General features: G+C 46.7%; 1 protein-coding gene across 1 annotated transcript in view; it reads right to left on the bottom strand.

Annotated features, from left to right (window-relative positions):
• LOC149325428 (uncharacterized) overlaps nt 1-20,880 on the bottom strand; it is a 28,491-nt gene extending 7,611 nt beyond the window's left edge. The window contains exons 1-4 of the mRNA XM_089564281.1: nt 20,774-20,880; nt 13,349-13,488; nt 7,812-7,874; nt 3,842-3,859 (exon numbers count right to left, since the gene is read on the bottom strand). Of these exons, the coding sequence (XP_089420407.1) occupies nt 3,842-3,859; nt 7,812-7,874; nt 13,349-13,488; nt 20,774-20,880 (328 nt within the window). The remainder of the gene's footprint in view (nt 1-3,841; nt 3,860-7,811; nt 7,875-13,348; nt 13,489-20,773) is intronic.
• Between the last annotated feature and the right edge of the window lie 2,378 nt (nt 20,881-23,258).

Raw genomic sequence — 23,258 nt, 5'->3', positions numbered from 1 at the left:
CATGAGCCGAATTAGCGCAAAACGTGCAGCACTTTGATCTGTAAAAAATAGGTGAGTCGGAAGACAACAACTCTACCCGTCGCTCCACGCTGCAGCACAGACAAACCTGGGCAACTGAATCTGGGACTGATATGCTTATTGCCAGTTTAGTGCCGGTTCGAAAGGAGTTCAAAGGCAGAGGCTGTTGCAGGTGAAATTATCGCTGTGCTGATAATTTTGCGCACCAGCTAACACTAATCACCCATGACAGCAATTAGGGTAAGCGACTGAAATTCTTCTATCAAATGAAGTTAGGCGCTTCATTTAATGATTATTTTTGGTTCGCAACTGTTAATACCTTTACAAATTTCTAGCTTCACAAAACTATTATTCACATCGGTTCTTCATGGCATTGACCAGCAAGTTGCCGCTTACAATAGCTAAAGCAAGAATTAGACGGGACTCGCTTCCCGGTCACCTTGGTTGCCTGTTATGCAGTGCTTTTTGGTGTTGATGATGGATTTTTATGGCGCAAAGGCGTCTGCGGCCAAAGAGCGCCATGGCACAAGATGTTTTCGACTACTCAAGGTGGGGACAGCGACATTTTCAATGAATTGAACCTCAGATAAGCTGAGCACCAGGCCAGGGGAAAGCTTGGACCAACTGTTTCACCGGTTGGTACTCGGCAGCACCGGGATTCGAACCCCGCGCCTCCCGAATGCGAGGCGGATGCTCAACCACTTGGCCATCACTGCGGTTACAGTGCTTTCTATTGACATTCTCTATGAAGGCTTTGCAATTTTCACAAGGTTTAGCTTCTGCGGCGCAAGAAATTTCAGCCACCCACATGTGCCAACATAAAAACCGCACAGCTGAGGAGCGCACTCATCCACGGATTAATTATACTATGGGGAGCCTCAATGTATCAGGCTAATATTGAAAGTAGACTTTATCATATGATTACCAGTTAACACATGATAGCCCCTTTGTGATGACCAACATTCTTCTGAGGAAATACTCAGTATTGTCAAAGCAGCCAGGTTTAAATTTCGCGCGAAACAATTACACATATTGCAATAATTCGGCGGCTGTAAAAAACAACGCTACATATAACGGCAACGCAAGGAGAAAAACACCTACAGAAAATACGCGTACATTTTCATAAAAAGTTAAAAACATGTAGGAATAAACAGCAAGTTAAAAATGTCTGCATCTGCAGCGCTACAAAACATTTTTTCATGAATATTATAATGCACGGGGTATCGCGGATTCTTCTCTTATTCCGCAACGGTTAATTAGCTGATTATCGCAAAAACCAAGTTTTTTCTCGCTACGCTGATCCGCTTGAAAGCAATCACACAGCTGAACTGACAGCTGGCCAGCCCAGATACTTCTCAGATTCCGCGTGCTCCGGAATCCCCTTTTTAGTACACCAGCAAATTGGGTCGTATGATACTGGTGGGCCACCTTTTCGTTCTTAGAGAATGTAAAAGTAGTTATGCAGTTTACTGTCTTATATGATAAAACAATAAGGTTTCTACAATTTCGTCCTACCAGAAAAAGACATATCTTTCTTGATTGGTGCCTACACAGAGATTCTAGACATTCGGAGTTCTTTAACGGGAAGTTGTTTGTGAAAACGGTTTTTCGTGTATGGTAAGGGCGCACCATAGTTATCAATGTATCTGCAGATCGTCCTCGGAACGCTTGTAGTTTTCACCTACGAGCGTGCACATTCAAAAACGCAAACCATCGGTTTTCTCTCCCACTCCTAACTATTCTGTCCGTTGAAAGAGCAAGAGAAACATTAGAAGCATGATTTTGCAATCAATCGGAAGGTAACGATGTTCCAATCAATACGTTCATAACGGTATCTTACAACATTTCACTGTTGCCTCATAATTAAAACCGAGATCCAAGAAAGGTGCACGTGAACATCACGATTGCCGGTGGCATCTACAGCAGCTACCGCGTTCATTTTTGGAGTGAGCATTGGTTTGACCGGCCAGGTAATTTTGTGTGTGGTCGCGGTACAAAATTTTTACTCACTGAAGCGGAGGAGCTACGTGCTACACTGTAATTGTGCAGCTGTTTATTCGGGTGGTCGGGCTATGGTTTTGGACGCAGAGGGCTAGAAAGACCTCGAAACTTTGTCTCATGTAACACTCGATCTTAGCAGAAGTTTCGTATAATCAGGATGAGCTGCACAATTAAAGCACACTGAATTTTTCATTCTGTAGTTTTCAGCTTTAAAAAGGGCAAATTATGCGTTTTGCGTTCCACAGCGACACATAGGCTTTGAGGGACGCCGTAGTGGAGGGCTCCGGTTTTTGTATTTCATTTCCATCGAAATGAGGCTGTCTTATTGGAAGCGAACCGTCACCTTCGGATACGCAGTCCGACGCTAAGGCAACATAGTTATTGCAACGGTGCCGAAAGGAAAAAAAAATATAAACTAGTCGAAGAGTACGTCAAATAGACCACCACCATGACAACGACTGGATAAATGCTCCCACTGTGCACACGCAGGCATTCAAATTCCGGGTGGAAATCCGCACCCGGAAATGGGATGGCTGAATTTATTTGGCGCTTGATACCTTTAGAAGCCCATTTTAACCCATACTACGCACTCGCAAGAGTCAACTTCTAGCTGAAATCTCAAGAAAGTGGACAGCTGTAAAAATTCAAAATCATGAATGCAACTGTTCTCGGCGCTCCTAATATAGGAAGGGAATGTAATCTGTCACATTGCGTTGAGGTTGCTTTGACTTATCTTCCTATAGAATGAGATAAGTTGAGGGACTTGAAATAAAAATGATATAAAATAACAAGAAATTACGCGCACCCTTCGTGTCTCGGGAGCGTCATGCTTGCGCTCAATTTCTCCACTGTGTTCTTCATTTAAAAGCACAGAGAAATTGCTGTGTTGTATCACATCACATGCTGCACTTCTGCTCAGGAACAATCAGCGCAGCTAAAAAAAATTCTTGGCTGTTAAAAAGCTTCTAAGTGACAAGTTCATAAGCAAGTGGTCTTCACTTGCTCCTTGATGCTTCGTTAAGAGGGAGATTTGTCTAATATTTGAGAAGCATTGTTGGGACTAACATATACATCTTTTCTTTTGCACAAAAAGGCTTAAAAACCTGGGAACTTCACGTATATACTGAACAACATTCGTCCAGTACGCATTTTGTTTACCCAAGAGCAATTGTTGAACGAAGTCAAGGAATAACAGTTGGAGACATTGTTGCAAATTTTTTTCTTTTTTATTAGTGTTCTTTCTTGACCTCAAACTGGTCTCAAGGAAAGTTACTGATTGTTCTTCTAGGAACCGTCGTTTCAGGGAATATTTCTTTACTTTTCAATAAAAACCTGCAATTATACTCGTAAATATCTTTCGTGTGGGTTTGATTTGCAGCTATTTGTCTCATGACTAAAGACAGATTTCTTCATAGAGCAAGACACGGGGCATAAAAGAAAGCAAATTCGGAAAGTGCGACCATTGAAAAAATAGGAGTCCTCGAAGGAACAATTTTCAAAACATGCCGCCGCTTGTTGAGCATTAATCTTCTTGTTCGCTACTGGTGAACGATTGCCACGGTTACACCGATCCGCTCAGCATTTACACATTAGCAAAGACTGGTGTATGCACGCTAATTTGGGTTCTATTGGGTTTTATGGGCTAGTGCATGTTATTTCACGCTGATGTGATTATAAACTCTTTTAGAGCAACCATTCCTGCGCACCTCTTGATCCTTTGCATACTACGTGTGTCGACTTATTTGCACATTAGTAATACTGTGTCTTGGTCTATGTCACTAAATTCCTTAACGAAATTTTTAAGTAAGGGCTGCAAACTTACGGCTGGCAGGCATCAACACTGTAAGAAAAAGACGTCGTTAATTGTGGTGCCATTTATTTCTCGATAAAATATTAATGTTCCTTTTCCCAGTTCATTTTTAGACGGATCAGCACACCGAAAACAACAAAAATGGCCGTTATGCTTCGAAGGGGAAGCGAATAACGGGTTTTGGTTTTCCTGACAAGATTTCATGCACACCATAGAAAGTTCTGAGTTGTAAATTGTGGGGTTTACCATCCTGAAGTGACACATGGACTCTGAGAGCTTGAGGGGTCATTTGGACCATTGGGGTAGTTTTAAAGTGTGGAGACATCGCACTGCGCAGAACTGTTCTTAAATTTCACCTTATATAAAATACGGCAGCTGAGGACTGGACCAAACCCGCGACCATGGAATCAACAGCCGAAGGCCATAGCCACTGAGCAATAGCGGCGAGTATGAGCAGAATGCGTTGCCAGCAAAGCTGTCATTTGAAAAAGGGTCTTTCACCAAACCGCTGTCCAAAGGTGTCGGAGATTTGCACTGCCTTCAGACAACATGAATCGGCCGGGTGTGGTAGAGAAAATGTGGTCTTGCTTTCATAAATCTTGACATTCTCAAAACTTCATTGATCAGACGCAAGTGTATATGCGGGCAAGAGAGCCATACGACCGACAGACAGGCACAGATAGGCGTTCAGAGTTTTAGCCATAGAGTTCAGCCCCGATAATAATAAAATTATTCTGAACTGTCGTCTATATCGGATAAAAGTAAATGCATGGAAATACACGTGTGGTCTTCACTTCAGCAGTGCTCCATGAATTGGAACTAGCGGTAGTTTGCATTCCATAAAAGAGGTGAAATTACGTTTCTTGGGAGAGTTTTTCAATGTGCCTTGAATTACACGCAACGTATATTATCATGTAAAAAAATGGGCGCGTAGCAAGCAAGTAACACTCGAAGCGTTAAATTTGAGTTAACAAACTCGGCTTTCCATCTACGCTTTCATCCATGACTATGTATGTAAAACATTGCATAATATCATGGGGAAACATTTAAGCAATACATTTCTTCCGCTACAGTATTTCGCTAATGATGCCACCAGTGCGAAAACTTTCTGCTCGCTCCCTGGCAGTACGCTACCACTCCCCAATCAATACATTAGATCGGTATAAGCTAGAAGCTACCCCTTATCAACCTGTGGCTGATCCTTGTGCTGCACATGACTATCTACCCACGAATGACGGGCTCAGTGATAGTCAAGCGATGCCAAAGCAAAATTTAGGGCTTCTCTGATCCTACACATCAATTGCTCAATAATACCTCTTTGTACTGAAATGTTCACTAGATGCAAGTAATCGCCACAGCATCGGAAACTACAAACACGAGTCGAGCTGCGGGAAAAAGTGGTCTTTTTCGGGTATTATATTTTCCTTTAACCTTATTTCCGATGTCCTTCGTATCGAGGTAATAGAGTTTTTAGAACGAGCGTTGCGGGTTCACTGAAGCAGGCTAAGAGAGCGTTTGCAAGTAACGGTGGGTATTTTCGTTATGAACATTGCAACATCACTAACCAGGCTGAAAGTATTTAGAAAAATGGCATATTGATATATTCATGGAAAAGGGCTCGCCTCAGATTTGGCTTCTCCACCCTCTCCGACTTCTTCTGCCCAAAGTCTTGTTACGTTTCGCCTTCGTCGTAAGGAAAAATCGGCGCGGTTGCAGCGGAATGCCGACGAGTCCCGAAGGGCACGCGGGGACAGCGCCTGGATTAGCCACGGAAGCGGCGTCAGTAATCCACCCCGCAACTAGCCAGCGCAGCTCTGCAGTGCACCCTCCTCTAAAAAAAGAAGTTAGCTGCCAAGGCCGGCAGTTCTTGACGTTTCCAAGGGGCCAAGGGGGTCAGCTGGGTCGAGTCATCAAGTTTGACAGCAGCACCCGTCTTCCAGGAAGAAGTTAACAGCGAGCGTTTCTCTACACCGCGCGGACTTGCAGGTAGCCTGGACCCTGCACGTTCGACCACATGAAAAGCGCTGGAACGTTGCTCGTGGATATTCCAGAGTCTGCGAGACGCAGATGGCATCCTTCTCTCTCTCCCCCACATGTAACGGGGGCGTGTTCCCTATTGAAAGGGTGTGTGATGGGTGCCACAGTGGACTTTTCTGGGCACTCCTTCATCGGCAGGCCCGGCCCCCATCTAAGGAGTCCAGGGAAAGGAAACGCTACAAACCTCGGCGCCTGGTACGGCCGAGTAGCTCCTGACCATCGAGCTCATCGCCATGTAACTTCCCGTCATGTAGCTTCTCGTCATCAAGCTCCTTGTTATCGAGATTCTCTTACTGAGACGTTCTCTCAGTTGCTGTTTGTATATAATGTAAATTTACCTGTATAAAGTTCTTTTTCTTGTCTTTCCCTTAACCTCGTCTCCGACCTCCCTCATCCCCTCTCCGGCACGACCATCGTCTCCGACCTCCCTCATCCCCTCTCCGGCACGACCATGCTACCTGAGCCGCAACAACTGGTTGCCAGCGGTGGGATCGAGACAGCGCACGCCAGCGGAGAGCTGTGGTCAACGGTAAGCTGAGCAGCAGATCGGCGAGCCGGGAGCAGTGCAACAGCCCTGTGTGATGACTGGTTGCCTGCAGCGGAACGACTGCGCTAGATTCTTGGCTGCGAGGTTTGGTGAGTGCGGGACTTTCTTCTGCTGAGTTTTGCCAGGCTTTTGTTAGTGTCAGAAACAGAGCTGGTAATTGGGTTGTCGTTGCTGCTGGGTTAGTTGCAGCAAGACAATAGCGGGCAGTAGAAAAAGTATCACTCAGAAGAGCCATGGATTTGAAATCGTTACGCAAACCGAAATTGCTCGAGCTTGCAAAAGAGTTGGGTCTGGATGTCTCAGACAAACTCAGAAAACCAAAGCTGCTAAAGGCTATTCTAGCGTTGGAGGCTGAGGATGACGAGCCTTCGGAATGCCTTGAGACCATTGAGGAAAGGGAAATGGCAAAGAAAAAGGCAGAGGAACTTGAGAGGGAAATGACAAAAAGGGAACAGAAGGAAAAAGAACGCAGAGAAAAACGAGAGAAATAGGAGCAGGAGCGACAGCGGGAAATCATGCACAAACTAACGCGATCAGAAGTATAAGAACGCGATCTCGCTTAAGTTTTCTCAGAAAAGGCGAAAATTTCAGAACTTTTCTAGAAAATTTTGAGAGAATTTGCATGGAGGAGCAGCTAGACCAGGGTGAAAACTTTAAAAGGGCGCAAACACACACGACCACAAAGTACAAGAAACGCTATAAAACTCGGCGCCTGCTACGGCCGAGTAGCTCCTGACCATCGAGCTGATCGCCATGTAGCTTCCCGTCATGTAGCTTCTCGTCATCAAGCCCCTTGTTATCGAGACACTCTTACTGAGACGTTCTCTCAGTTGCTGTTTGTATGTAATGTAAATTTGCCTGTATAAAGTTACTTTTCTTGTCTTTCCCGTAACCTCGTCTCCGACCTCCATCATCTCCACTCCGGTATGACCATGCTACCTGAGCCGCAACAGTCTGCAATCTCCTATTCTTTGTAGTACATGCATCATAGCGCCTTTTGTCGGTATACTTTTAGCGCTTCGAAAGCCTCACATGGGTAGAGTGTAAGAAATGCATGATAACTGTTCAGAGCAATGTAATCGCACCGTGACGGGTATTTATGGATAGAGAAGCGCTATGTACTTACTTGCATGCTGAGGGATTCCTTGCGCAGTTTCTCAGAGAATGCGCGTCACATGTGATCAGGTGAGTACATGTCCTATCTCTGCCGATGCTCCCTTAAACACTTCGTGAAGCACCGTCTAGATTGTTGGTAATAAAGTCAAGTATGGAAAGGTTCTTAGCGCCCAAGACCAGTAATCCTTCTAAGTGCTCACTTTCAACTGTACGCTAAAATTCTGAGACGAGAAGTGTAGCAGCATCATGCATACGAAGACCAATAATCATTCAAGAGCTCACCGCGCTCTGCCGATCTCTTGGTGACGCCGGTGCGGTTGGTTCTTCGCAAGTACTCCTGGTACTCTGCAAGCCAATACGCAGAAGCATTGAAGCCACTGAACAATCATGACATATATTCACTCACGGCAATAGGCAAAGTTAAACCACTCGTTTAATCAATATCATACTAAGTCGGTAATTATTATTATGAAATTTTCTCTGGGCTGCTTGATGGGTCCCTATCGACACAACTGGATTAGTCCATTGCAAATGCGGGTATGTTCTGAAACTCGCATGAGGAAAATAGTTCGAATCATTGAAGCCAGTTACTAAAACAAGAAAGTATAAACTAAAGCGTGAATAACACTGCCTTATAAAGTGCAATGTGTAGCGGCATTGGTGACTTCACTCCGCAGTTGTCGACGCCGCGTTTAATTCAGCGGCATTTTGGTGCGGATGTGTGTGGTGCGTAAAGATCCCTTTTCATTTTGGGAAGAAACGTGGCGGTTCTGCGGCGCGCCAAGGAGAGCTAGGTTAATATTAGCAGACTTCATGTTGAGGTCACTGCTACACACATCTTCCCACGTGCACTGAGATTGCAAAGTGTCCATTTAAACAACAACATATGATGCGGTTTACTCAACATCGACCTCTCCATGCGGCGAACCACGCAGCATTTAAGCCTTCCTTTAAGCGACGACGTGGGTCCCTGGGTCTCATAGCTGTCATCATGTTCTACTTCATAATGAGGCTGCATGTGGTGACAATTTTAGGAAGCGGATCTTTAGACCAGATGCTATTTCTTTGCGACCATATGTCTGTCCTTAAAAAAAAGATACCTTCCCCCCCCAAAAAAAACATCTTGTAGTGCTCCTTGGCCTTGGAAACAGAAAAACACTCGTTATTTATCATTTCTGGAAGCATTAATAGCCGCTAAATAACGATAGAGGAATGAAGCGTGATTTCATCACTGTACTTGCTTGTAGTGGAACGTTTGAGACACCATCTTAGAATTCTTTATATTACATTACTTTTTTTTTTACTGTTTGGCTTTTCACCCTGTCGTATAATACCACTCAGACTCGCCCATTTATTGGGTGCACACACCACAACGACTGGGTGCAGTTGGGTGCAGTTGGTGGCAGATAGACTGCGAGCCTTCCAACCTCGCAGTCTAGAAACCAGTATCGGCTCATATAAAATAGATGTCGCGCAGGTGTACTCATTTTGCTTTTGTGACCACCTCACGGAACGTCTTGTGCCTGGACTCTGGCACAATTAGTTCAAAACTGCTTTCTAAAATGCAGATACATCGAATTCCCTGTGAGCTTTTTTGTTTTTTACTGGCCCAGCCAGCTTTCGATGGCATACTCCGGGATCTCTCACCTTCACTACATTCGATTCTGGAAATACTGGATCGAGACGGAATCCTTGAAAAAGAGTCGTGCAAAGACTGAGTTATTGACATTTAGAGGGCCAGTTCTCGAACCTTTCAGTGCTGCTCCGCATGCACCGCAATTGCCTCACCATGGCTGTGAGTGCAGACAAAAGTATCAACCATTAATACCACACGCTAGCAAGTGGCAAACTTTGGGAACCCAGATGACGAGGAAATACGGCATATGTATGGACAAAAATCCACGAAAATTATTGTCAGTGCAAAAGTTCGGCCGTATGAGAATATAAATTATCCGAATATGCTGATTTCAGCATTCTTAATGTTTGGAACACTACTGGATGAAAACTTTTTTTACTTACTTTTTTCCAGCATTAAAATTTTCAGTGATTTCGGGTTTCTAGCCTGCAGTGCAGGCAGGGCCTTTGTTCTCAAGCTGATAGGGGCCGCTGAATTTTCAGGGTAATAACTTACCAGCTTCTTTTGACGAACCCTATGAATTGCGCTATATTTTATACAGTCCTTTGAACTGCCGGAGAAGCCGGCATGGCATTCTATACTAGCTGCTACCTGTTCCATTTTCCATGTTGCGTACCACAGAAAGTCGCAGTATTATTTTAAAGCGACCGCATTGAGAGCCCCGTTGTGCAGAAAATGCGTCTTAGGCGCTGTAAGCAAAATGTGGTTCTGTGTCCATCTTGGGTCACAGGATTCGACTGGACCTCACGCAACCCACTATGATCGAAGACTGGACTGATCACGTGACCTTTTCACGTCATGCTATTTCACGTGACCTTCGGGTGTCATCACAACCTGCCCTTTGGATTGCGAGCCAACTGCGCATCGTGTCAGGTGCCATTTAAGCTAATGACTGGTAGCGATAGGTTTCTCGTGAACCTGGGCCGTAACATCTACGCCAGCGGCAGCACCTGTGATCGCAGAGCAGCGGTGTAGCGGTTTAAAGATCAACCACTGAACGAACTTTGTTATGAGGACTCCCGAGTATCTATGAGCGCAAAGTAGAGAATGACGAATCCCGCATATATTGGCATTAACCCGCTAACGGTATTGAATCCTGCACTTAATGCAGAGCCTTAGTGTCTCTTTCAATATTTATTGCTTTGGAGTCTGTAACACCTGGAATTAAGTACAATGATGCCACTCTGTGGTAAATATCTGAGTGAGAATAAAATCCTTGCGCTTTTATGATCTCGTTTCTATTGTTGCCGCCCTTCGCAGCTCACATCAGAGAAGCCATACCAAAGCTTGCAGACGTGCTGCCTGGTGTGGCGGCTGACAACACTGAAAAACCATAACCACACTCTTAAAGAATAAAATGTAACAGCATTTCGGTTGCCTGCTATGGCGTCTATAATGAATGTCTAATGTTCTTTCGATCTTCCTGCCAACTACGGTTGGAAACGATTTCATTGGCTTTATACGGCATGCATCAGTCATTACCTTTTAGAATGTCGAGTACCTTGCACTGAATTATTATATGGGATTGCACTAGTCTGACTCAGTAATCCAATGGAAAGTATTCGAACATTCTAGAAGGAGATGACCGTATGGGATTGTACTAATGCGACCGACTAACCAACCCCAAGCAGCACAGGAGTCGGCCCAATAATGGAAATGTATGGTTTCACTCTGGTCGTGCGTAGGATCGGCCTTTGCCAATACAGTTCCTTTATTGGGCCGATTAGCTGCGCTGCTGGGGACCTTAATCCACTCACCAACTACTACCAACTCACCATGATCCATTTTTTGGGGTGGGCTTACATCACCTTTACTGGAACTTCTCGCGTGCACTCCCGGAGAGCATGTGAGGGTAGTGGTCTAGCCCAGCAAACCAAAAACCTCTCAGAGACGTCTAGCTAGACGTCTCTGAGAGGTTTTTGGTTTGCTGGGAGGTCTCAAGGAGCATGCCTTCGACTCAGCATGACAAGCTCAGCCAGAAATCAGCTACCATGCGATAAAGGTGGTGGTCGTTTGGTGCCCAGCTTTCGCCGGCCGCATGCCAGAGAACTGGTCGGAGCCAGCGGTTCACAAACGAAACACAGTTTGTTCACCAAAGAAACGATACAGAGGAATGTCTAACTACTTGTACGAACGCATTCAAAGTGATTTCTACAAAACAATGCAGCACATTCAACGTAACACAGGAGACAGACTACGGTGCGAGATATTACACCTAAAGCTCATGAACATACGAGAGAGAAAAACACAGGAACAAAATTTAATCAGCGGGCACTGCGACAGTCCGAAGACCGGAGGATCCGACGTGGCAGTCCCGAAGACTGGCGCACGCTGCCACGCTCGGTCTGTGGCTGGGGAGCGGTATTCAGCCGGGAGTCGTTCTAGCGCGCTTTGCCGAAGCTTAAACGGCGGCACGGCTGGTCGGCAGCGATAAATGTCCTTCATATGCCGAGTGTTTCAGCGAACACTTCTAAATATTTTCAGAAAAAGTCCTTTCACGGCAAAAATGTGGCTTTTGTGGTATAGTATTACCAGTGCTGGCGGACACCAAAAAAAAAAACGGTGAATCGTCTTAGATAGTTAGATGGTTAAAGAATTATTTATAATTAACTTTCTGACTAGTATAGAGTTAGGCGCCTAGTTGTATGTAGATTTTCAGCCGGTCGTTAGTAATCGCCATATGAGTTTTTAGAATTTCGGAAACGCAATTACCCTAGCCACTGCGGCTCGACAAAGTTTGGCTGCATGGTGCGAAAACACACGCGCTTTTGAAAGCAAGCAAGAAAAGCAACCCCTCCCGTGCACGTAACTAGTTGAAAAAGCCAAATTTTGTCCAGCCACAGCGCCAAGGGTAATCCCGTTTTTGAAATTTTAAAAACTCATATGGCTGTTACTAAGGGCCGGCTACCGGTCTCTAATAACTCTAACAGTTAAAAAGTTAATTATTAGAATTTAGTTAACCAGATTACTTTTAAGATGATTCACCGGTTTGTGGTGTCTGCCAGGCCTGTAAATACCACGCCGCAAAAGCTATAATTTTACCCTAAAAAGCCTACTTTTTGAAAATGTTCGCTGAAAAAAATGGTACAGGCACGCGCCGCATCTGTTCGTTTCTTCGCGCCAAGGTAGACGCGCACATACACGCCGTATTAAGCACGGAATTGCATTCTAGTCGTCACGCCGGTCACGCGTCGCCATTGGTCAGGCGGGAAGACTGGTTTAGTGAAAATTCTTTCTTCAGTCCCGGCGCCGTGGGCACGAGAGCGAAGTGGACAGCACATTACTCAGAACCCTCAAGGCTACTCGCACTCTGTAGGCATAGAGTAACATTTACTCCAATATTCTCGAATGATTGACGGCAGGCGTGATTTCTTTCCCACCGCGCCTGCGAACGAAGGGGTTATACACCGTGCACATGGGTACACGCTCTCAGCGGTTCTTTTTCTCCAATGTTGCAGAATTGTTTACCGCCCGCGCTGACTAGTTCGCTTCTGCTGCACCTGATTTCCAAATTTGCGCTGAATTTCATGACAGCCTAGTTACAAAGTTCGGGGGTCTTTTCAAGTCTTAGGGTGGGCCAGCTTCCAAATGTTTGGTGTCTACACATTTTCAAATTTGGCGGTGACCTTTGATTGGTCTACTGGAGGTGTTGTGGGGATGATGACATGATTACAATCTCAGTTGCATTCATAGATCGCGGGGAATCGTCATGCCCCTAGTGGCGCAGCGGTTAAGCTATGCGGCAGTGCCCTGGCAGGGGGCTATTTCAAACACAGCCACCGATGGGGCTTGTGAGACGTGGGTTGGTCTTCCCGCGCTGCCGTACGGCACATGCGCAGCACTACCGTGTAGAGGTGGAAAATGCATTCAATTTGGCAACGGTGTGCAGTTTGCTCGCAATCCCTCCGGCAAGTTGTGATAACAAGACAAGTTCACGTGACCTGTCTCTACCGATGATGGAATTTCACGACAGAGAAACCGGAATTTTTTTGTGAGACGACAACCTCAATGCTATTGCGTTTATAAAATCGAAGGAAGCGCATGAGACATTCTATGCGCCGGTCATGGCTTCCAAAACCACATCGTGGCCTTCAAGACGCAAATCTATGACCCTTACTGCCAACCTATTCAAAGATTTCGTTACGCGATGCGTAACATCAAATAGCACTAAGGAGACACTCACCGGCGATGAGCATGAGTGCGACCACCATTCCAGAAAGGAACATGAGCATGCAGAAGCCGACCACGATGTAGATGTCCTGTGTGGCATCGGCGCGGCGGTAGGGCGCGTAGTGCGTCGTGCTGGGCAGAAAGCGCACAGTTTAGTAGTTTTAGGGATAACAGCAAGTTGCTGAAGCGACTGCAGAGTTCTGGTAAGAGGGTATTGGGTTGTGTAGGGAGGGAATGTGGCCTATTATGTAGTATGGTATGGTATAATTATGTAGTACACACACCATAGCTAAACGCAGAGATACTTCCGTTAAAGAAACGCCATGGAGAGAACCTAAGTGCGTTGCGAAGAAAGAATAGGCTCCTATAGGTAACAACTGATGTATGTGTAAGCTTAGTGGAGCAAAGCAAAAGCCTTTGCGCCTATGGGGCGACAGTGTCCGCCTGGCCCAGTGATGTTTTGTTTTTGAGGCCCCATGGTTGTCCGCGGCAGGTGACATCTATAGAATTAACATGGAACGCTTATCTTGGCTGCAGGCAGAGGTGCTCGCTTGAAAAGAGACTTACCCTGTCATTTCGGCGAATGCGCTGAAACTAGACTGAAATAAACAGGGTTCTGAATGATATACAGTCAGTTAACCACAGAACATCAGTTTGTTCTTGAATTCATACTGCTGGCACGGCGTAAGTTGCCTTCAATACAGTGAGCAATATCAGGGGCCGTATTACGTTAACACGAACTAGGGTAGTGCCAACGCCAAGATAAAATGAAGTATTGAAATAGAGACCCTCCCAGTATAGGCGCAGCAAGGGGAAAAAGCCTTGCAAGCAGAGGGTATTTCGATGACAAGATACCTTAAGCAGTAAAACGTTTCGTCCACATCTGCTCTACGCTGCACGCGATACTGGTTAAAATTTCGCGCTTAAATTTTAAGGCACTTCAAGGGGGATATGAACGGTAAAGCTAATAAGCAAAGTGTAGCTTGATAGCTTACGGTCAAGCCGCAGTAAAACGGTTCTTCTTCTTCTTTTCGTCGGCCTCAGTGAACCGAGGTGAAACCTACAACTCCCCTTGCATTAATCACACTTTGTCATGCGCGTTATGTTAATTCAATTTCAACAATGTAAAAGTGCAACGCAGACCGCATTAGTTTTGCCTGGAATACTCATAGAATGTGTCGAGTATCTGGCTTCTATTTTACGTCTTCTTTTTTCTTTACTATGGGTTGCTATAAAGTTTGTAAAAGAGCATTATTATTATGCCCTTCTGCGTGGGCTGCCTGAAAGTACCGTCGAAATGGAACCATAGGTGCATGATTGCTTTCTTTAAGGATGTCTTAATTAGGCAGAAAATTTTGTGTCCCGATTTTCGCTTAGTATCAAACGCAATGAAATTCTTTTTCACGAAACGCATCTATTTCCCCTAATTTTCTGCAGTCAAATATTAAAAACAACGGCTTTCGTAAAAATGTAAGGACGCAACAATTAATTGAGAAGTTAAATATCGTTTCCCGGGATATTGAGTTATGATTTACATATGCCGCACGAATGTTCTACGATCAGCCGAGGTGGATATGTCCATGGACGGCAGAGCGGTGCCTGTTCCGGGTGGGCATAGACGGCTAATCTCCAGCCAATCGAACATGTGTGAGAGAGAGAGAGAAAGGAATTTTAATGAGGGAAAGGTGGAGAGGTCGGCCGTGGTAACATGGCCCTGGCCTGCTACTCCACACAGGGCAAATGGAAGAGGAGGAAAAGGAAAGTGCGAATGAAGGCTGATGATGGCATATTACAATGAGTTTCACGGGTGATGTCTACACACACACACACACACACACACACACACACACACACACACACACACACACACACACACACACACACGCACACACGCACGCACGCACACACACACACACACACGCACACGCACACGCACACGCACACGCGCACGCACACACACGCACATACACACACACACACACACCACACTGGCTGGCACTCGCATCGCGGTTAGTAGACGCACATAAAACTCATAAAACTGGTGTCTGCAACACAAACACCGACACATGTCATTAACCATGTAGGTTGTGCACAGGCGGTCACAGACGAGTATCCAGGCCTGTTTCACACAAAAAGTTGAGCAGGGCCTTTATCACACGCCACCAATCAGAACGTCTCGTCCTGGCGCCCAGAAGAGTTTCCTCAGAGAGAGGGCGAGAGTCCAGTTGTTTCACGGTCGCCTCCAATGTTCTTCTTTCAGCAGTATAATTCAGGCACTCGCAAAGAAGGTGTCCAATACTCTCTGGAGTGTGGCACTGTGCGCAATTTGGGTTACTTTCGATGCAGATCTTGTGAAGATAGTGTTTGGTGTAGGCAACGCCAAGCCGTAGTCGGTGGAGTAAAGTCCCATGACGTCGCACCACCATAGATGGCAAAAGTAATCGTGAGCCAGCGTAAAGCTTACAGACGCGGTCCTGTTGATGACTCGAATCATGCCAGTGCGACTGCATTGCCGCTTGCATTAAATGCGCCAACAAGGCTCCAATGTCTGATCTAGAAAAGGCTATCTCAATGAAAGCACCATCACTATGTGCCATGCGAGCCTCGGCGTCAGCACACTCGTTTCCCGCTATGCCGCAATGGCTCGGTATCCATTGAAACTTTATGATATGGCCGCGGTGGAAAGCTTCGGCTAACAAAAGCACAATCTGTTGAACCAGCTGCTCGCATGCCCTTGGTTTTACATAAGTTTGTACGACCTGCAATGCCGATCTCGAGTCGCAGAATATAGTCCATTGCTGCGCTGGCTGGTGACCAATATAAAGGACGGCTTCTCGTATGGCTGCCAATTCGGTTGCCGTAGAGGACGTTTTTTGCATGAGCCTGAAACGGTGACATGAGGCATTTCCTGGCACTATCACCGCTGCAGCTGAAGAAGTGGTCGTCACGGATCCGTCCACGAAAACATGCTGGGTATCAGTATACATAGATGTAATGTATGACAGCGCCAGCTGTTTCAGTCCGACTGTTGGAATGTGCGTCTTCTTTGTTATCCCTGGGATTGTTGTCCGTATAGATGGTTTTGGTACTGCCCAAAGTGGCACCTCCGCAATCTGGTGCGGCGCGTAGTTCGAAGGCACCGCATTGCGCTGCATCCAAAGGGCTCTGGAAAAGGCTGCATCTGGACGTACCGCACTAATGTTGGTCAGGGGGTGATGACGATGCCTGGTGAGATGCCGCAAATGCACACGAAGTGACTCCTGTCGAAAATAAATTAAACTTCTAAATAAATAAAAATCTCTGCCTCTCCCGTAAACGAGAGTAGAGTAAGCATGAAATGTTTACGGGCCTAATGTCATCTCAGTGGACACCCGAACCGCACCGTACAGGAAGGGAGGAACGCCACCACCCGTTCAGCGCGATGCCTTGCTATTTGACCGCAAGGTTTTTTGAGGAAAGGAAATGGCGCAGTAATTCTCTGCCATCTCGGTGGACACCCGAACCGCACCGTAAAGGAAGGGAGGAACGCCACCACCCGTTCGGCGTATAGTGAACTAGAATAGTTCGGCGCGATGCCTTGCCCTTTGAACGCAGCGCTTCTCCCCCGGGCCCCTGTGCGCCTGCGCGGCTTTGCTTCGATGCGCGAAGCCCCTAAGAGATCACGTATGACAACGAAGTGTAACGTGGCATTTATGTGCTTTTTGCACGCGTTATTAGAAATCGGAAATTATAATTCCGTGCATTATCAAACCCACAGCTCCACTGATATCTTGATAAACATTGAGAAGGTACTGGCAGCAGTTATTTTTTGTCTCGTTTGGAGACCAACCGGCGCTTGCATGCCGGTCGCGTAGGAGGGCTTAGAGAGTCTCGTTAAATCTCGTTAAGTCTCGTACGGTGCCCGGATGTTCTCGTTTCAGAGCCCGGATGACTGGAATTCAGTGCCCGGATGAGTGGATTTCAGTGCCCGGATGACTGGATTTCAGTGCCCGGATGACTGGATTTCAGTGCCCGGATGACTGGATTTCAGTGCCCGGATGACTGGATTTCAGTGCCCGGATGAGTGGATTTCAGTGCCCGGATGATGGCTCTCGGTCTCGGCGTGACGTCACCACACTGCCGACAACGGGGGCTAAAAGCATTTCATGCTTAAAAACTTCTACATGGCAAACCCAAGCATACTCTTAAAGCACGAGCCTGCGCGCTTTCAAGCACACGCAGAGCTGATAGTCTGACCCCCGAGAGAACGGGTGCACTGTATCTGAGAAGACCGACTACCAGCGCCTGGTACGCGTGTAGTAAAGATCGCTCAGAAGGACCCCAACATGTGTGAACGGCCCCCGCATCTGCAGCCTTGCGTAGCGGTAAACTGGTTGTTGAGGTTCCTGCTATTTTAATGCCGCATCTTTCTCTTCGTTGCGCAGTGTTTTACAGCGGTGGGGGATAAGCGCACCTTTCCCTTTTCTTCAGCGTTGCCGTTTTGTGGCGGCGGCGGCGGCGTGAAGGTACGAACACACTAGTGGCAAAACGCGCGGCACGCCGCGAAAGGGACGTCCACACTCGGCGGCAAAGAGTCGCCGCCGCGCAAAGCTCCCTTCGTGACAAACCAGTCGAGGTCCGCGATTCTGATGAAGGAGCGCGCGCGGCACCGCCACCGCCGCTGACATGTCACTTTAGTAGGAGCCAAGAGGTGGCGACACAGACGCTCCCCACGTGACAAAGCCGGGCGCCCCTCATTGGTGGAAAAAACAGCGCAAACTTAGACAGAAAACACAGACAGTGGTCTCCCCGCTCCGCAGAACGCGGCAAGCCGCTGAAAATTGCTCCCCGACCCATTCGCTGCGCGGCAGATCAACCCGACGCCGCGGCAGGTTTCGCGGCAAGCGGCTTACCGCCGGCGGCATGCCGCGCGCGTTTTGCCGCCAGTGTGTCCGTACCTTAACACGAGAGAGTCCGAGGAGGAAAGAGAGGAAGTAAAGGTTATGGCGCTGCACAGAGCGTCCCTGAATGGACAGAAAAAAAATTCATCACAAAAACTCTCTATACAACCCTCTTCTTGTCCGATCCCCCCGTGTGGGTATGTGCCATTCTACGAGGTGAACAACAACAACAAATATGGAAGTGATGGTGGTTTGGTGGTTTATGGGGTTTAACGTCTCAAAGCGACTTAGGCTATGAGAGACGCCGCAGTGGAGGGCTCCGGAAATTTCGACCACCTGGGGTTCTTTAACGTGCACTGACATCGCACAGTACACGGGCCTGTAGAATTTCTCCTCCAAAGAAATTCTAGCCGCCGCGGCCGGGATCGAACCCGCGTCTTTTGGGTCAGCAGCCGAGCACCATAACCGCTGAGCCACCGCGGCGGCAAATATGGAAGTAATTGAATCCAGTGGAATGGCATTCTATGGTACTGGACTGGATTCAAACCGACTGATGGAGTTTCATCCATGTTCGTGGAGCGTCCCGTTTGAGACGAGGTGGGGGCGGGTTCAAGATTTCTTTTTATTATCTTTAACCAGTGCGCAAATTCTCAAAGTGCTTCCTTTAAAACACGTGTTCTATTGATTTTGTGTTATGCATATTTTCAATTCTTAACTTGCATATTTAGATCAATATTTTGCTTGGAAGTATCTCCCTACCTAGGGAAAAATGGCGGTATTTTGTGAGTTACAGCAAAATTTTTCTGGTCCATGAACTATGAGGTACAAAATAATGCAAATATAGAATGTAAGCCCCATCAGGCGCACTTTTTATAATTACGAATTAATAAGTTTCATCTCTAATTTCTTAATTTTATTTGCTAATTCAGGGTGCTTAGATAAAACTTGGAAAGTTTGAACATTGGAGCTCAATTTTAGCAGAAATTCTTGGATTAAGAATGTTAAAGAAACCACTACACTAGTTATGTTTGAAGTGCGTCAGTATTCGTCAAAGCACTCACGACGCTACTTACCCTTAGTGCATCTCGTATGAAGTGTTTGGAAAAAGCCATCAGCCTCGGAAGCAGATGGTTGTTCTGGCACACGCGACGCCTAATTTCACACATCATTTTTAGGTTCGCCTCCGGTTACTAGACGGTCTCGCGGGCGCCCCTTTGTCGGGCCCTTTTCCACACAAGTTGCAGGCGTCGTTGCTTCTCAGCATTTGAGGTGCATCGGCGACATTGGGCTCGCCCCAGCAGTTGCAGGCGCTGCTGTTTCGCATCGTCCTGTTTTGCTCCGTATCGGTAGTATCGTATCGGCTCCGTATCAGCAAGTTACACATTATTATTTTGCGCTAACAAATTAACTAACAAAGTATCTCTCTTAAGGCCTGAATTTACTATTTCGGGGGAATAATATTTCTTTTCGGTGGAAAGAAAAAATGCTGTGTCAATAGGTTGTCGTTTTGAGTCCGCTCTCGAGCTTCTGCTGGTATCTTTTTTTTTCGCATCACAGCCCTCTAATGCTTAAAAACTTAACTTTATGCTCAAAGGACACATCCATAAGATTATGGAAACCCAGAATACCGTTAGAATAAATACAGTTCGTCTCGTACTCAAAGCTTCCATGAGCTCTGAGATCCCAACGATTGCCCTACGTTGGAAAATATCACGTTTTAGTGCATGAGCTGCATGTACCTTCAATGACTACGAAGTGCCACAATTTTTACGCATTTTTTTGCGATAAATGCATATAAAAGTTTAGCGCTGGCGTGAAGATGCAAATCGTCAGCAAAGTGCACGTATATAGCGCCGACCACTGCAGCCAAAAGCCGATAGGCATGCGCTGTTAGCTGCTGTCGATATCGGTGTACAGTAGTGACACCTCTATGGGCAGTCCTAGAGCTTTGTTTTGGTGTTTCGCAGGCGTAACATTTAAGACGACGCCAAAGCACCACACGCATTATGGGACCAAATTTGACGTAAAAAAATTGGTACCTTATGTATACTACGCAATGAAACGCATGAGGCCTTTCCAAAGCCACTGCATAGAGTTACCGCGAAAGTCAATTGCCGTTGACTAAGTGTATTTGAGGGTCGGCAAACGAAAAACTACGTTTTACCTATAGCAACCCAATTCCGAATTGAACACTTGGCTTTCTTAAGCACCTTTCTACGCTTCTTTCTTACGTCAGATCACCGCCGACTACCAGTTGCTGTGGTTACGTATGTGTACATTACAATTAAATTTCCCCTTCAGTCAGTGCGCCTTCAGCGGTCGTAGTCTCATTTTGTCCAGTGTCGCCGCCAACAGCGATCGGTTCAACCTGGTTCAGATGCATAAACATTTCACCAGCCTGATCGTTTTGAGCTTCCTCTTCGTGGAGGGAAACGCCATCGTCGAATCGCGTGCTACGACGAATGTAGTCCTCTCCAGCTACCGTAGTCCTCGGGACGTCTTCAACCACAGTGGAAACGACAGGAGCGGCTGTCCCATCTGTCGCCGTCATCATGTGCCTTGCAGCAACTTTCTTCAGGGGCGTGTTGACTTCCGCCGCCGAGTAGACGACCCAGAACACTAGGAGCACTGCCGCGTACAGCAGGAACGCTACGCACGTGGCCATGTCTGTGACGCGCACTTTGGCTCCGTCGTTCGTTTCGAGAACCCCGAGAGGCGCCGAAGTCAATGAACGCCCGTCTTGCGCTAATTGGACGCCGAGAGCAGGCGGTAGATCCGAAGGAGCTTCGGGTCGCTGAATATTTAGCGGTCGGGATCGGAAGTCTTGGGAACTGGGGCACCCCTTCGTCTGGCCCAAGGATCGAGTGCCGCCGATGCTGCTTTCACGCGGGGAAGCCCGACGCTGGCGTCCTGATCCCTGGGAGTCAGCGTGTGTCGGTCTCTGGCCGGCTGAGCCGTGATGCCATGAACATATTGCTGGTCCCGTTCCAACGTGCCTGCACCAAGAGAAACGGCGTTTTTTTCGTCTGCTAAGAGGTAATCAGTTTGACTGCCAACAACCACGCATGTAAACGTAGAACGTGAATTCTATTATTATTGCGAAAGCAATACTACTTGCACTTTCACGCCTTTGCAGTGCCGCGGCGGTGACCACCATTGACCTTCATTTGATCTTGATTGCATTAGATTGGATTAGAATAGATTGGATTGGAGTGGATTGGACTGGACTGGACGGGTTGGCCGGATTAGATCAGATTATATTACATTACACTAGATTAGATTACATTGGATTGGATTGGAATGGAGTGGATTAAATTGGAATGGTTTGGATTGGATTGGATTGTATAACCATGGCGTAGGTACGGATATTGCTTTCGCAATTACCGGGCTTAACCAAGCTACAATGTAAGGGATCGGTAGTGTAAGCGGGCTCATCGGAACGCGGCTGGGGGCGCTCAAAGCGAAGCGTCTCCTTTCTTGGAACGCGGCCGCTCGCGAATGCGCCGGGAAATACGGGTGTCGCCCCCGCCCGCGGTACCGATTCGCGCACGTGCTGGCACGAATGTGCATTTGTGGTTGTTTTTATTTTTATTTTGTGGTTAAGAGGGTGATTTACCCTACGGTAGTTGGAGGGCTGCCCATGCTCTCGATTAGCCAATCATATGAAGAGTAAAATGATTGGGTGCTTGCAAATGTGGGCCGTGCCTTGAGGTCTTTAAAACCGGGCTCCGGCGCCAGAAAAAGCGTCTGGGCTAAGGTGAGATGCTGTGCATCTTCGGCTACGCCGAGTAGGGGCCTTCCCTAATGTTAGCCAGTTCTACCTTTTTGTTGTTTGCCCTTGTGCTGTTTAATATGTCTCCAGTGCCTAAATTTGCATGTGATTGTAAATATCTGTAGATAAACTTCAAGTATTCGCCTCACCCCTGCATCTCAACTCATCACAAGACCGTCTCTGACGGGGCACCCCTGGTGCGGAGGGACGCTTCAGTCTTCAGTTCTACAAACCGTGGCGGGGCACCTCTGGTGCAAGGAAGACAGAGAACCTGAACTTTACTTAAACCACAGCGAATTTTTTTTCTTGAGTTCGCAACTGCGGGCCGCACAACTTCATATTGTTGGAAGGTTGAACCGAGCGGCGATTACCTACGGCGGACACCGCCGTTTGCCTGTTCCAAACTAAAACTTGAATTGACGACTACCCCATTGCTGTTCTTCTCGCCTTGACCGCTTTGCAAAGATACCGCGCAATGTGGACTATAAAAAGGGCACCATTACGTACTTGAAAACCGCATACTGAATGAACGTAAAACCGATTCTGACTCGATCAAAACCAATTGGCGTTGCTGACGGCCGCCATTCATCATCATCATCAGGCTGACTATGCCCACTGCAGGACAAATTGCTTTCCCACATCTCTCTAATTGACCTGACCAACATTACGGCTCACTAAAAATACGTGCGTCATGAACATAGCGCTCTGATCTGAGATTTAGTGTTTCAATACAATTTACCATCACCTGAAGTATCCATATAATCACAGTTTAGCCCACAGAAAATGTCTGAAGTTCCTTTTTTTAAGGGTAATTCGAAATAAAAAAAAATTACTGGCGGTTTAACATCGATAAGCCTGAAATATTGTTTGAAAGGAGTTTAAATTCGAACTCACTACTTACGGGTTCAAGCACAACAAAGAACCTTAGGCGTCCGTGACCTTGAGGGTGCAGAAATAAAGTAACAATGCCGAGTCTGTGTTTCGAACGCTAGGCGACGCGAACAGATCAGCTTCGCTGGACACTGCATGACAGCACTATGCTATCGCCGCAGCAGATTATTCCTTCTTTAAAGTAAAACACTCACTCTCGCCGTGCATTGCACACCGTCGTGTTGATCAACTTCCATCTGCGGCGAGGACAGATCAGATAAGTTTAACCTTAATAAGAGCTTAACATGAGTCTAATTTTGTCGCCAAACTTGTAGGCGAAGAACACATGTGACACCCAGGCTAATCACGCTTTCGGACATCTAATTGGTTTAACTGCTTCA

This window comes from Amblyomma mixtum, chromosome 10 (genome assembly GCF_055824585.1).
Source record: "Amblyomma mixtum isolate Tamu chromosome 10, ASM5582458v1, whole genome shotgun sequence".
NCBI classification, from domain to species: Eukaryota; Metazoa; Arthropoda; class Arachnida; order Ixodida; family Ixodidae; genus Amblyomma; species Amblyomma mixtum.
The sequence above is the reverse complement of the archived record's forward strand: the minus strand, read 5'-3'. Positions and strand labels throughout refer to the sequence as shown.